Source organism: Saccostrea echinata, unplaced genomic scaffold (genome assembly GCF_033153115.1).
Source record: "Saccostrea echinata isolate AGI-Se365-2 ecotype Australia unplaced genomic scaffold, CSIRO_AGI_Sech_v1 ptg000037l, whole genome shotgun sequence".
NCBI lineage: Eukaryota > Metazoa > Mollusca > Bivalvia > Ostreida > Ostreidae > Saccostrea > Saccostrea echinata.
In genome coordinates this window covers 229,458-242,500 of record NW_026889786.1, presented here as the reverse complement: position 1 = coordinate 242,500, position 13,043 = coordinate 229,458, and the positions used below count along the sequence as shown (strand labels likewise).

Genomic DNA, 13,043 nt, shown 5'->3' with positions numbered 1-13,043 from the left:
ATATAAGATTAAACTGGGCAATGTTATATTATAGCATAGAAATCATTCATATCTGTGGTTCATAGTCTCCTACAAGTGTAGACATTATAAGGAAAATGTTGAAATGCTTAAAATCTAAAAAAAAAAAAAAATTTTTTTTGCATTTTAATTGAGAAAAGTACATGTATATCAAAAGCATAAAAACTATGTATATTAAGGAATAACAACTCATTGGTTTAGATCCTTCATTGTTTAAAAATACTGCCTCGTGGATGTAGAGTGCTACCAAAAATGAATTTTTGATATTACAGAAATCTGTTCCTATTTGAAAATGAAATTAATCATCAGAAATTATCCCTTCTGTGAACAAAACAATCTCCACCCTTTTCTACATCATTTCCTGAAATAAAATTAGACTAATGATTTTCTGCATAAATTGCCCCTTGTCCACTTGGTTGACCAACTCCTATTTGCTTCTTTTTCTTTTTTCAGTTGAACACTGAGTGGACCCAGATTGAAGTGATAGACCTAATAAATGATGGATCAGGCCTAGGATTCGGAATATTTGGGGGACGAAGCACTGGGGTGATTGTTAAGACTATTTTACCTGGCGGAATTGCTTGTATTGTAAGTAGTTAAGTCTTTATCATGGACTTTTTTATAAAGACTGATGAGTATTATTCAGTAGTTCAGGCTTTATAATTGTGTGTAAGTTGTAAACATATTGGATGTGCAATCAAACAGTGTAAGGTGCACTTTGTCAAGGACCATCCATATATCTGGGTCCAGAGATGCAGATAAATAGTATGTCAAAGATACAACATAATTCTTCAAACAGTTTCAGTAAATGCTGTATTTTTAGCTCACCTAAACCAAAGGCTCGAGTGAGGTTGTCTATCGAAGGGTATCTAACGTCCGTCTGTTGTCCATTTCTGTTGTCAAATTTTTTACTTCTCAAGAACTGCCAGGCTCAAACCAAACTGCCACAAAGCATCCTTGGCTGAATTGGATTCAAGTTTCAAGTTTGTTCAAATGAAGGGCCTTGTCCTCTTTCAAGGGGAGATGATTAAGAATTAGTGAAAAATTAATGACATCTTAAAAACAATTCTCACGAACAAGTGGGATAGTGTAGATTCAAGTTTGTTCAATTCATGACCCATGGGGATAAGGTGGGGCCACAATAGGTGATCAAATTTTTACATAAGAATATGTAGGAAAATATTTAAAATTCTTTCCCTAATGAACAGCAAAAGCCATGATGAGTCTTATTGATATATGGAAGTAATCTCAGGTAGTTACAATTCAAGTTTGTTCAGCTCAGGGCCTTTTGGAATAGGTTGAGTCTACAATAGGGGATTAGAATTTTATAAGGGAATTAATTTAGGAAGGAAGAAATCTTTTCAAGACTGGCAAAACCACACTACATCACGTTTATAAGCAAAATATACCAAAGTTGTGAAGATAACTTTTTTCAAAATTATGAGCTCTAGGCTTAGGATTTGGTTGAAACCAATTATCTTAATTCTAAATAATGCATGTGTAGAAGAAAAAATCTTCTCCATAACATCAGGGCCATGTTGATGGTATTTATATTGAAGCATCACAATGTTGTATGGATGCAACTTTGATTAAATTATAACTTCGTAAGGGTTAGAATTTGGTCCACAATATGGAGTCAAAATTTTTATGAGATTAAAAAAGGGAAATTAAAAAAAAAATGCTGATGAAGAACCGCAGGGCAGTGACCCATGTGAGTGTTGTGGCCCATAGGCCTCTTGTTAAGCATTGGCACCTTAACTTTTGTTATGTATACATGTATTAAGGAGAACATATTAGTAAGAATAGTTCACAGTTCAATGATGGTTGTTAATCTCATAAAATGGTCAGGGCATCATAAAGGGGGAGAAAAATAAAGAATTTGTTTATTATCTGAGCAAAAAAAAAAAAAAGATTCTTTATCCAAGAAATTGATAGAAATGAACATATTGAATCCAAAATCAGACGAACTATTAAAGATATGACTTATCTTTAGACCCATTCATAATTTGATGTCTGACTTCAATCCTGTTTCTACAATCTGACCAAATGAATTGATTAAGAAATAAGATATCATTTTTAGAGTTTCACTGGGATATGACATGAAGTCGGTCACGTGATCATATTCTATAATGCCTGAAGGGCGTTATAGTAGATTTGATCACGTACCAACTTCATGTCATATCCCAATGAAACTCTAAAAAATGATATTTTATTTCTTATATTTATAATTTACTTTTATTCGTGTTACAAGGGAAAATAGGCACTATTTAAACTTTGTTATGGAAATGCAACATAACGTACCTACGACGTCATGTGACATCACAAGCTGAACTTTCCAAATGGCTCGTGCAGTTTGCTTTCCATACACAAGAAAGTCTGATCATGTGACCAACTGCATGTCATTGAAAATTGAAAGTCATTTTTAATTAGTATTGTTATATAAGGAAAGACATCAGCAAATGTAAATATAATGTAATAACCTTATTTCATACTTGTTGTCTACCATTACCCCCAGATTTTTGTTTGGTAGAGAATTATTACATGTACCTCCAATATTGTTTATTTACATAAGGGACATGACTCTTAACAATATGCAATGGAACATATATTCCTTGTACTATTTTATTTGGGAAAAAAAATTACTTTTTTTGCATTTTGTAAGTCTGTGATTGATATATGGTGTGAAAATATGAGGAACAAGATGTGTTTGTGAAACACTTTGCCCCTGATGGTAACACAATTCTGGAGTGGGATGTAGACTACAGTGCAATAGTTATGGCCAATGTTAAAGTTTTTCAAATGTAGATCAAAGGTCACAGTTGAGGTCACATGATCAAAAATTTCTGTACCAATGGAAAGGTCTTGTCATAATGAACACTCATGTCAAATATTAATTAAAAGCCTTATCCTTGACAGCGCAATAGTTATGGGCTAGGTTAAAGTTGACAACAGACAGACAGACAGGACAAAAACAATATACCCCGGGATCTTACGATCCGGGGGCATAAAAATTGATTTATCATCAATCAGTAATCTGTCTTAACTACAAAATAGCATGGAATAAATAACTTAAAATTTAAAGATGATGGTCTGGGGGTCTCAAATTGTCAAACGAAGGAACAAGTATTTCATGAATTGATTATCACTTATGATCCAAGTATCAAATCAGTGTGATCCCCCGTAGTGTATTCATCTTGATTCCCGATGATTAATTCTCCATCACCTCTAAGTTAAGGGGTCCTCATTGGCAAATTATAGCTTCTAACACCCCATTTTAGACCTTTCTTAGGATAAATGATACTTTGCATTTCTTTTTCGGAGCTCTGCAGATCAATGGAGATCAGGTCTGTAGAGAATGCCTAAAGCTAAGTTAATAGAATTTCCCGGTTCCTGGGAGGGATTGTTTTCATCAAATCTTGGATGTAACTTTTACAGCAACAATTGTGCTGCGGCCCTTGTTCCACTGTCAGAATATGTCAGTTTCATGGCTTTTCAGAAACTCGTTAGCCGTAGTGTATCTCCAATGCCAGAGCTTGAAGAGCTAGATGCCAGGATAGATTTAGGCTTTAACTTTTCATTTTACTGTTGACCTTTAAAGAGTCTGCTACTTTTGGTTTCTGTCTTAATTACCTCTGAGGCAAAATTTGATTATTTTGGTCTTCTCTCTGGATATGGTAGAGATTTGTCATAAAACTGTGGCCATAAATATTTTATGATTTGAAGAGAAAAAATACAGTAGTTGTCATGCATTTGTCATTGTCTTTCATAATTCAGAATTGAATGTGATGGAAGTATTTTTCGTATAAGTAGATACACTGTGGAATTAAGTTTCTCCCTGAAAGTTATCACTCATCTCTCTCCCGTCATCACATTTTTGTTCTAGCTGAGTTACAAGTCACTTTGTTCTGCTACTGATAATTTGGCAGACGTTGGTGTTCGTGGAAGTAACTTCAGAAATAAATGTATGATTTCTATAGAAATTATTCACAACTTAATTTGTTATATAAGTATTACTTTATGTTTTCTAATGCTTCAAAGCATGCATATTACATGTAGAAAGGTGAGTTTCTTATAAAGGTGATATTCTTTGGTTTATTTGAAGCGATTTTTTATATTATTATCAGTCAAGTCCATTAACATGATTAAAGAACTGTATATTTATCCATTTAAAAAAAGGCCTATAACTAAAGAGTTGAAAAATAGATGTTACTATAATAAGTCTATTAGAATGAAAAACTAAGCATTTTTATTGGTCGTTTAGGATGGGAGATTACATAGTGGAGATCACATCCTACAAATTGGAGAGGTCAATGTAAGGGGCATGAGCTCCGAGCAGGTGGCAGCAGTGTTACGTCAGTCTGGCAGTGAGGTCCGTCTGATTGTGGCCCGACCGGTCAATGAACCTTCCCCCTACCCCATCCCCCATGCTCCTATTGTCCCCACCCATCAGCTGGATGAACACCTCCAGCAGATCAATGCCTTGTTACATGGAGACCATTTTAGCCAGCAGATGGCAGATGACTTGGCTGGGGGAATGATCCAAGTTCACATGGTACAGTATGATTGGTTGATTTTTTTTTCATGGTATATCTTTCTAAGCCAGCTTAATTTTCTGTCTGAAATAAAAAGAAATTGAAGTATACTGTTTTCTCATCAAACCTGAAATATAACTTACCAATGCACATGCTATTTCAACTTTTTGCTGTAAGAATTAAAAACATCAACAGAATAATTTTTTTTCTCCCTATAATGTTATTTACCAATACTGGTAATATGATGGTTTAGATGAATATGCATTATAAAGCCATCAAACAATTGTTGGTTATTTCCGAGAAAATTCATTTTTTTTCTTTCAATGATTTCAAATTTAATCATCATTTAGATGCATGTAGTATCTGTCAGTAGCCATTATCTGCTGAATGCCATCTCTTTTATGCATGCTTCAACACATCAACTGATTATCACTATAGATTTATATTAATTCTTGTCTGATGTCCAGGATACAAAAAAATCCATAATCCTAAATATTTCATAACTAGACATCTTGTCAGTGATGAAATATAAGTGAGTTGACATTACATTGTTTTGAATACTAGTGTACCCCCAATATCCCAAATGTTGAGGTCAAGGCAAAATTTCAAGATCAGGTTTGAAGCAGATCTCTCACTTTTGGGTATATCAAGAGATGCTGATTAAATTTGTTACCATAGAAAGAAGATACTGTATAATATGTTAGTCATGTATTTTCAAAGGTGAAAAAATGAATTTTTCCACCTGGTTAGACTTTTGTGATTTTGGATCCCTTTAGTAATTTGTTTTTTTTTTGTCTTTCAGCCTCCGTATAACGATGTAGGAACAGAGTATCCGGAGGTGGAGTATTTTGACGTTACACTAATGAAGGACAGTCAAGGACTCGGAATCACCATCGCTGGCTATGTGGGCAAGGACAATGCCCCAGGTATATCACAACTGTGTATAAATAGTAAAACATGTTGTAGTGAATACAATTATATTGAATGTCTGCATGTTACAAAGACATGAATTGTAACAAGAAGTACAAAATAATAAAGTAGCAAGGTGAGGAAAAAGGAGAATAAAATTTAGAAATAACAAAATTGATAAAGGAGTACTATAATTATGATTTAATATCTATGTCTTGTTAGGATTTCTACATTTATGCTGCTTTCATTATACACAAACAACATAAAGAAACTGTATAAACGTGGAAATTTTATGATTTTAGACTAATACTTGACAACAAAGTGTGGTCAGAGCAAAATTAGATTTCAAATAAACATGCATTAAATAAAAAGTTTAAATTATGATTTGATGGCAGAATTGATAGTCAAGGTGACTAATTATTTTGTGAATTGTTTATATTCGGAATATAAACATATATACTTATATTGATTTTCTGCCTTAACAACATGATGCCTGATTTGTATCTGTCATAAATCTGGTCCACAGCTGGCATGACGTCACAGCAGCATGGCACAAATCTGTCCTTAGGACCCAAACATCAAAATATGTCATATAAGAACTCAACATTCAAGTTTACATTTATTGAACCTAGTCTTAAGTTTTGTTCAAAGTGGTATAACAGTATAAAGTTTGATAAAAGTATATGATTTTTTTTTGTAACATGGTACAGAGTTGCTATATTAAGAAGAACTACTTTAATCAGTAAATGCATTCTAGTGTAGAAATGTAATATATTAATACTGACTCAGGTTTGTGATTGTGATGTTTTATTTTTAATAATTTTAGATGATCTGTGTGGAATTTTTGTGAAAAGTGTGGCTGAAAATAGTGCTGCTGATCAAGATGGTAGGATCCAAGTCAATGATCAGATAATAAAGGTAATTAAATACTCAACTCTCTTATAAAAAAAAGGGGTATGATTATCCTCATTGTCATACAGACATAGGAAACCTCACCTGTTAGATAAGGTAACCTCACCTGGGAAAATAGTACAAGGTAATGTCACATGTGTTAGTAGTAAAAGGTAGGTAACTTTACCTGCAATAATGGCATAAGGAAAAGTTAACCTCATCTAGGATAATGGAACAAGGCATAGATAACCTCACCTGTGATAATAGAACAAGGCATTGGTAACCTCACCTGTGATAATAGAACAAGGCATTGGTAACCTCGCCTGTGATAATAGAACAAGGCATTGATAACCTCACCTGTGATAATAGAACAAGGCATTGGTAACCTCACCTGTGATAATAGAACAAGACATTGGTAACCTCACCTGTGATAATAGAACAAGGCATTGGTAACCTCACCTGTGATAATAGAACAAGACATTGGTAACCTCACCTGTGATAATAGAACAAGGCATTGGTAACCTCACCTGTGATAATGGAACAAGGCATAGGTAACCTCACCTGTGATAATAGAACAAGGCATAGGTAACCTAACCTGTAATAATGGAATATGGCATTGGTAACCTCACCTGTGATAATGGTGCAAGGTATGATTATGTAGATAGTAATTATGTGACTGGGTATGGGATTCTATCAAGTCAGTAAGTTTCATATCTTACAGGGTATAGAACCTGCTGACCAAATATCACCCTATTCTTAGTCACTAGATGATTATGCTATTAATCTAATTCAATGAGGACTAATGGATTTAAAACTTAACTTTTACATTCTAGTAACATCACAAATTAAAACAATGTCTGCTGTCAAATGAAACCCCTTAGAAGTATGACACTGCAATTTGTTTTACATCATGTTGGGTATGTGACTGGTTTTATGATTTGATTGTGATAGTGTATAGGATACATGGCATCTTCATGTGATAGTTGAGGACCGGACTGAATCTGCCATTTTGCTACAAACTAATCAGAGGTTACGGAACAAGATATTGGTAGTCACCTGTGGTAATGGAACAAGATATAGAAAGTCAACTGTAATAATGGCGCACGGCATATGAAACCTGAAATAAAGATATATATATATATTGGCAATCTCAACCAATACAAAGTTTGGTAAGGGGGGATGAGGGAAGGTGGGAGGGGGGATAAACTCTTAATGATAATGATGAATGTAGGCACAGTGTATAAGTAGCATTACCTGTTATAAAGGTCAACATATAGGTCTGTTTTAGGTATGCCTCACTTAGATTATACAAGGCAGTCATTGCACCAATTTTAATTGTTAGTATGAGGTATCTCAACTGCCATGAAATGTTGAAATAAAAAAGTTGCCTGCCCTGCTATACTGATTAGATATTATTATACACTTTGAATTGAAATGGAGTGTAAAAACCATTAACCTTTCTAAAACATGCTGTGCTAATTAATTATTCATTATGAGTTGTCAAGTTACAGGACTTCAATATTGGACTTGTTGTGCTATAGACTTTTTAAAAGTGAATCAAGCTGAGAAATAAGATTTAAATTTTAATGAACATGTCTGAAGTTTACATGGAAAAGCAATCTAGTAATTAATGTTTATCTTCCTGAAAAAGTGAAATTTTAAAAAGACTTCTCGTCGGGAGAATTACAATGCCTGCTAGTAGCCCATCGAGGTGTTTCTGAAGTATTCATGTGTTAAATTATGTAGGAAATGTGCTTTAGTGGCTTTTACCTAAGGCATCACTTCTTGTGATTTATTTATTAAGTGTAATGAAGGATATAGTTTCCGTTCAGGACAAGCTATTGTTAGATATTCTGAGATGAGCCGTCTCGAGACTGCTATTTTCAGCCTTTCTCTATATTGCAGCTATTGTTTGAGATGCCAATAAAAATATTCTGATGTCATTAGGTTATATTTAAAGTTCTCAGAACTAATATAAATCAATAAACTTTTAATTCATCTAATATTGAAAACAATAGGAATTCAATTTAAGTGGAAAACAACTCTGCTTTTAAAGGCTTTTCAATTTCATCTGAGGGTGAAGACCAATAAAGTTCCCATAGTTTTAGCCTTCATTGAAAGCTGCATATTGGCATTCTATCGGTGTTTATCTGGAATGAAATATGCCATCATTCATCAATCTTGAATATGGGCAGAATCTTGCATAACTTTCTTAGATCATGTATCTATTCAACTGGGTGTGGATATATAGATCACATAGTGTTATGATGAAACTATTTATGTCAACATTTTATCTGAATATATTTATATGTCCACATTTTGTCTGAATATATTTATATGTCTACATTTTATCTGAATATATTTATATGTCTACAATTTATCTGAATAGCATTCTTTATTAAGCAACTGGAAGACTGTGATTAAAGTACAATGCAAAATGGTTATAACAAAGCATTTTGGACTGTCTCTGAAGATTCAATATATTTTACTTTACACTACTGCAGTAAAATTTTTATTTATTTGAAGTCATTTTCAATTCTACTTAAGATCATCTGAGTCACTCAGGTGAGCTTTTGGTATCCATTCTCTTTCACAGATGTGAGAAGAGCATTAACTTTCCATCATTTTTAGCTTCTTCTCTGAAATATCAGAATCAATATCAACCAGACCTGGGTGTATAACATAAGAGATGAAGGGGGGTATAGGTCATCACAGTATTTCAAGATCATTTTATAAATAATATGAAATCTTTCGTTGGGCGTGAATTTGTAACAGAGCAACTTGAGACACTTCTGTGTCATAAAGGTGGTTCATGTTTTAGAGAGTATTCAAAATCAGTAATGTTGCTTAGGTGACAGTCATGGCCCCTGAGTATCTTGTTCATTCTTGTTACTATTTATAGGTGGATAACCAGCCTCTGCATGGATTCACCAATCACCAGGCAGTGGAGGTCCTCCGTAACACAGGTCAAATGGTACATCTACAGCTGGCAAGATTCCAACATGGACCAAAGTATGAGAAACTCCAGCAGTATTTAGGTGTGTGTTTCTTATTAATAAGAAATATTTACATGAAAATGAAATGAGAATTGATATATAATCCATTGTTTTCAATTTTTTTTTTTTTTTAATGATTCAACTGAAGTTAGTGGTAATAATATGGCTTTCCCCAATTTTATTTAAATGAAGGTCTCAATTTGATATGCTTAAATGTATTTTTATATCAGAACACAAGATCTTTGGAACCAGAAACATTGAAAACACATTACATTGAAAGTGACTTGATACATTTAGCACTCTCTAGAAATTTTAACAAAACAAATTTTTGATGAAAATTATGCTAAGAGGTGATTGCTTAGAACCATCTTACTTCTTTCTTGATGATAGATGGAACTTGTACACCTTGATTTTCTTGTGCTAACCCCCCCTCCCCTTCCATTTGATTTTCAGAATAGAACTTGATTTCAAAAGCTGTATGCTTATTTTCATGAATAAAACTTTTTTTCTTATCACAGTGTATATTTTTTTTCAATTTTTGGAAATAATTCACATCGAATCTTCCCAATTTTTCCTTCCTTACCAAACTCATGAAAAGTAATAAAACAGTAAAAGACAATTTGTTTCTGATATGGACGTTTCTGCAGAGCAACATGGAGAAAAAAAACAAATAGAATCACTAATTTTGCTGCTGGTTATTAGTATTTCCATGAATGTAATAAAAGTTAATTTGACGAGATAGATAATCACAACAGAGCACCATGAACATCTTCCCAGCACTGAATAATTGCAAAAGAAGCAAAAATCAATACTTTTATGATTTATGTCGTCTTTCATGTCTTGTGTCTATCCCATTATATATAATTTATGTGTAAATGTATTGCATTATTAGCAGTCTTCCTTTATAGAAGAACTAAGAGACTTACCTGGACCAGTTCATGTGCATGCAATATGTAAATTTGTGGCTAACCAATTTGCTAATACAGACACATTTATAGATTACCTATGTTGTCAGATGATAGTTTTTTTTTCATTTAAACTATGTGCTGCAGTTTGATGTGAAATTAGCATTTATGAATTGCACTGTATGAATTTGCCTCAACCGTTATTCTGCTATCTATTGTCAGATTTATGTTCACATGCATCACTTAATAGAATCTGCGTCTTTGTCGTTGAATTGATTACTGAAGATGACCTTTACCAATTGAAATTTTTAGCTCAGCCCCACTTCAATCCTCAACAAGGAATGGTCGTTGCCCCTCCCCCACCCTCCCAGATGGATGGCCCCGTGATGCCCCCCATGGATGGTCCAGCTACCATTACCTCCCCTATGATTGAACAGCCCACTCAGGCTCGACTGGTGAACCATATCCAACAAAACTCTCCCCTGGATCCACCCAGCCAACAAGTGGAGCTTCATGACATAACCCTGAGCACAGATGAAGATTATTGTGAGTGAAAACTGAGACATATTTTATTTAATTGAGGAGTCAATTCAATATTCACATTAGCAGTGTGAATGTCAACCAGGTTTTGGGATTACTAGGTACGTTTTTGAGTATACTGCTAGAAGCTGAACTTCCTGATCATATACACTTAAAATTCAGCGACACTGCAACTCTCTGTGAGTAAAGGCCATTAACTACTGCTCGCAGCTTTCCCATATAAATTATGTAGTACAAATAATACCTGAGTAAGCCCCAAGATGGCTTCTCTGATCCAAGTCTTCCCATTAAACAATAACATTTTGTGCCTGAAAACATTCAATTATGGTGAATGGTCTAATCCAGTATTGGAATCCTGTCATTCCATTACATTGTACAACTAAGCGTGACTAGGAATGATGATCACCCGAATAACAGGGAAAATAACAGTCTATATGTAAGACATCAATTCCTAGGGAGCAGTGTTTTACTCAATGAAAGATAGTGGGGTTATAGCCACCAAGAAATGAGTAGGAATTTGCTTTGTCATAGATGAGGATAAATGAGACATTTTAAACATTTATAGGATTTATTGCATGCTTGGTTTCTTTGTTTTTATCTCTAACTAATTCATGAATTTGATAAGCCTGAAAGAGAAGGCATTATAAATATTGATGATACAGATTCCATTAGTTTCAAATGTTTTCTAATCTATTAAAAAGGCCTCCAGGATAGTTTGGCTGAATTACTCTCAAGGAGATGTCTGTCTGAGATTAGAAAATCTAAAAACTTTACTTTTTCATGGGAAAATTAATCTGGCATTGAAGTGGATTAACAATTGATTGCTGAAGAACAATAAGCTGATCAATAAACCTAAAGGTCTGGTAAAGAGCAGAGAATTGTCTCTTTATCATATGGAGATCAAAGAAAAACTGAAAGTGTTTGGAGTTTTCTGTGATAGAAAAAATGCTGTGAAAGGTTTAGCTTTGAAGTTGACATAGAATTTCTATTTTATCTGTTGAACCTACCATGAACTAGAAAGGCTAACATACTTGTTTATGATCCTTGTTCAAAGCTGTTATTTATTTTATATAGGATATAAAGTTCCAATTGATATTTATGCTGAGTCAGTTATCCTGATTTTTTTTTTGCCCTAATTTAAAAATGACAGTCTTTTTATCTATTGTTAGTAAAAAATAAAATATAGACAAAATGAAAATTTAGGAAGAACTTTTGATTTTTTTTTTTTAATTAAAAAAACATACAAGTACTTCAATGAAAACTCTTGAATATTTCTTACTGAATGGATTTTATAAGGCTGTTGAATTTGGTCTTTGTGATACTGTACTGTCAGAAGTTTGCTAAAAGAGCAAAAACATACCATATTAGAGAAGACATGTGATAAAAGTTCAAACCTTGTGTCATGCTCCTTAGCTAGCATGTACAATAAAATTTTAAGATTAGTGTACAAAAAATAGATTTATTCAGCATGTCATGAGATAGCTAAAGAAGTGGACTGAAAGGTTAACAAGTTCTACCTACTACATCAAGTTCATGCCTAATCTGCAATGAAATTAAAATATTTTGTCATTACATAATTAAACTGTTTAATTTTTGATAGGAAAGTAAAGATTAGTGATATTTCTATTTCTAGCTGGTGATTTGTCCCCAGATGTAGAGGAAGCCATCAAAGCATGCTGGGAACCAATAGTAGGCAGCGAATTTGAAGTTGTGGTGAGTATTGTATAAGAAAGCAGGTCAGTCCATTTAGAAATGAAGTGGTTATAATGAGGCAATTTGAATTTATCATGGTCAAACAAATCAGTTTTGTTTGAATGTGATGGTCTTTTGCTATCTTTGTTGCATTAGGTTTAATTTATTTCCAAAAACAGAGCTCATTTGCTCTATAGCTGAGAGATAATTGCTGTATCTTTTTTTTTTAGCTCACATGAATTGCTTGCATGTTATATAATACAACTCACATTTAATGCTCGGATATAATTATTTCAGGTAGCCCAGCTGTCCAAGTTTCGTGAGGGGGGAGGCCTGGGTATCAGCTTGGAGGGGACAGTTGATGTGGAGAAGGGGGTAGAGGTTCGCCCCCATCACTACATCCGTTTTATCCTCAGTGATGGTCCAGTAGGCATCAATGGCCACCTCAAGAGTGGGGATGAACTGCTAGAGGTTTGTTTATGTCTAAGTAACCACACACTTATTGTCATGCAGCTTCTTTGTGTTAAATTTTTGTGATTTTAATTTTGTTATAAATGTGT

The 13,043-nt window shown here is 33.8% G+C and overlaps 1 protein-coding gene across 8 annotated transcripts in view; it reads left to right on the top strand.

Annotated features, from left to right (window-relative positions):
- LOC133200111 (multiple PDZ domain protein-like) overlaps positions 1-13,043 on the top strand; it is an 82,270-nt gene that overhangs the window by 19,517 nt on the left and 49,710 nt on the right. For 7 of the 8 annotated variants that reach the window (XM_061335854.1, XM_061335851.1, XM_061335850.1 and 4 more), the window contains 8 exons: positions 472-606; positions 4,280-4,570; positions 5,353-5,476; positions 6,286-6,377; positions 9,253-9,388; positions 10,564-10,797; positions 12,425-12,508; positions 12,785-12,954. In XM_061335854.1, the coding sequence (XP_061191838.1) occupies positions 472-606; positions 4,280-4,570; positions 5,353-5,476; positions 6,286-6,377; positions 9,253-9,388; positions 10,564-10,797; positions 12,425-12,508; positions 12,785-12,954 (1,266 nt within the window). Of the gene's footprint in view, positions 1-471; positions 607-4,279; positions 4,571-5,352; positions 5,477-6,285; positions 6,378-9,252; positions 9,389-10,563; positions 10,798-12,424; positions 12,509-12,780; positions 12,955-13,043 lie in introns of all 8 variants that reach the window. The other variant, XM_061335847.1, reaches the window with a different exon arrangement.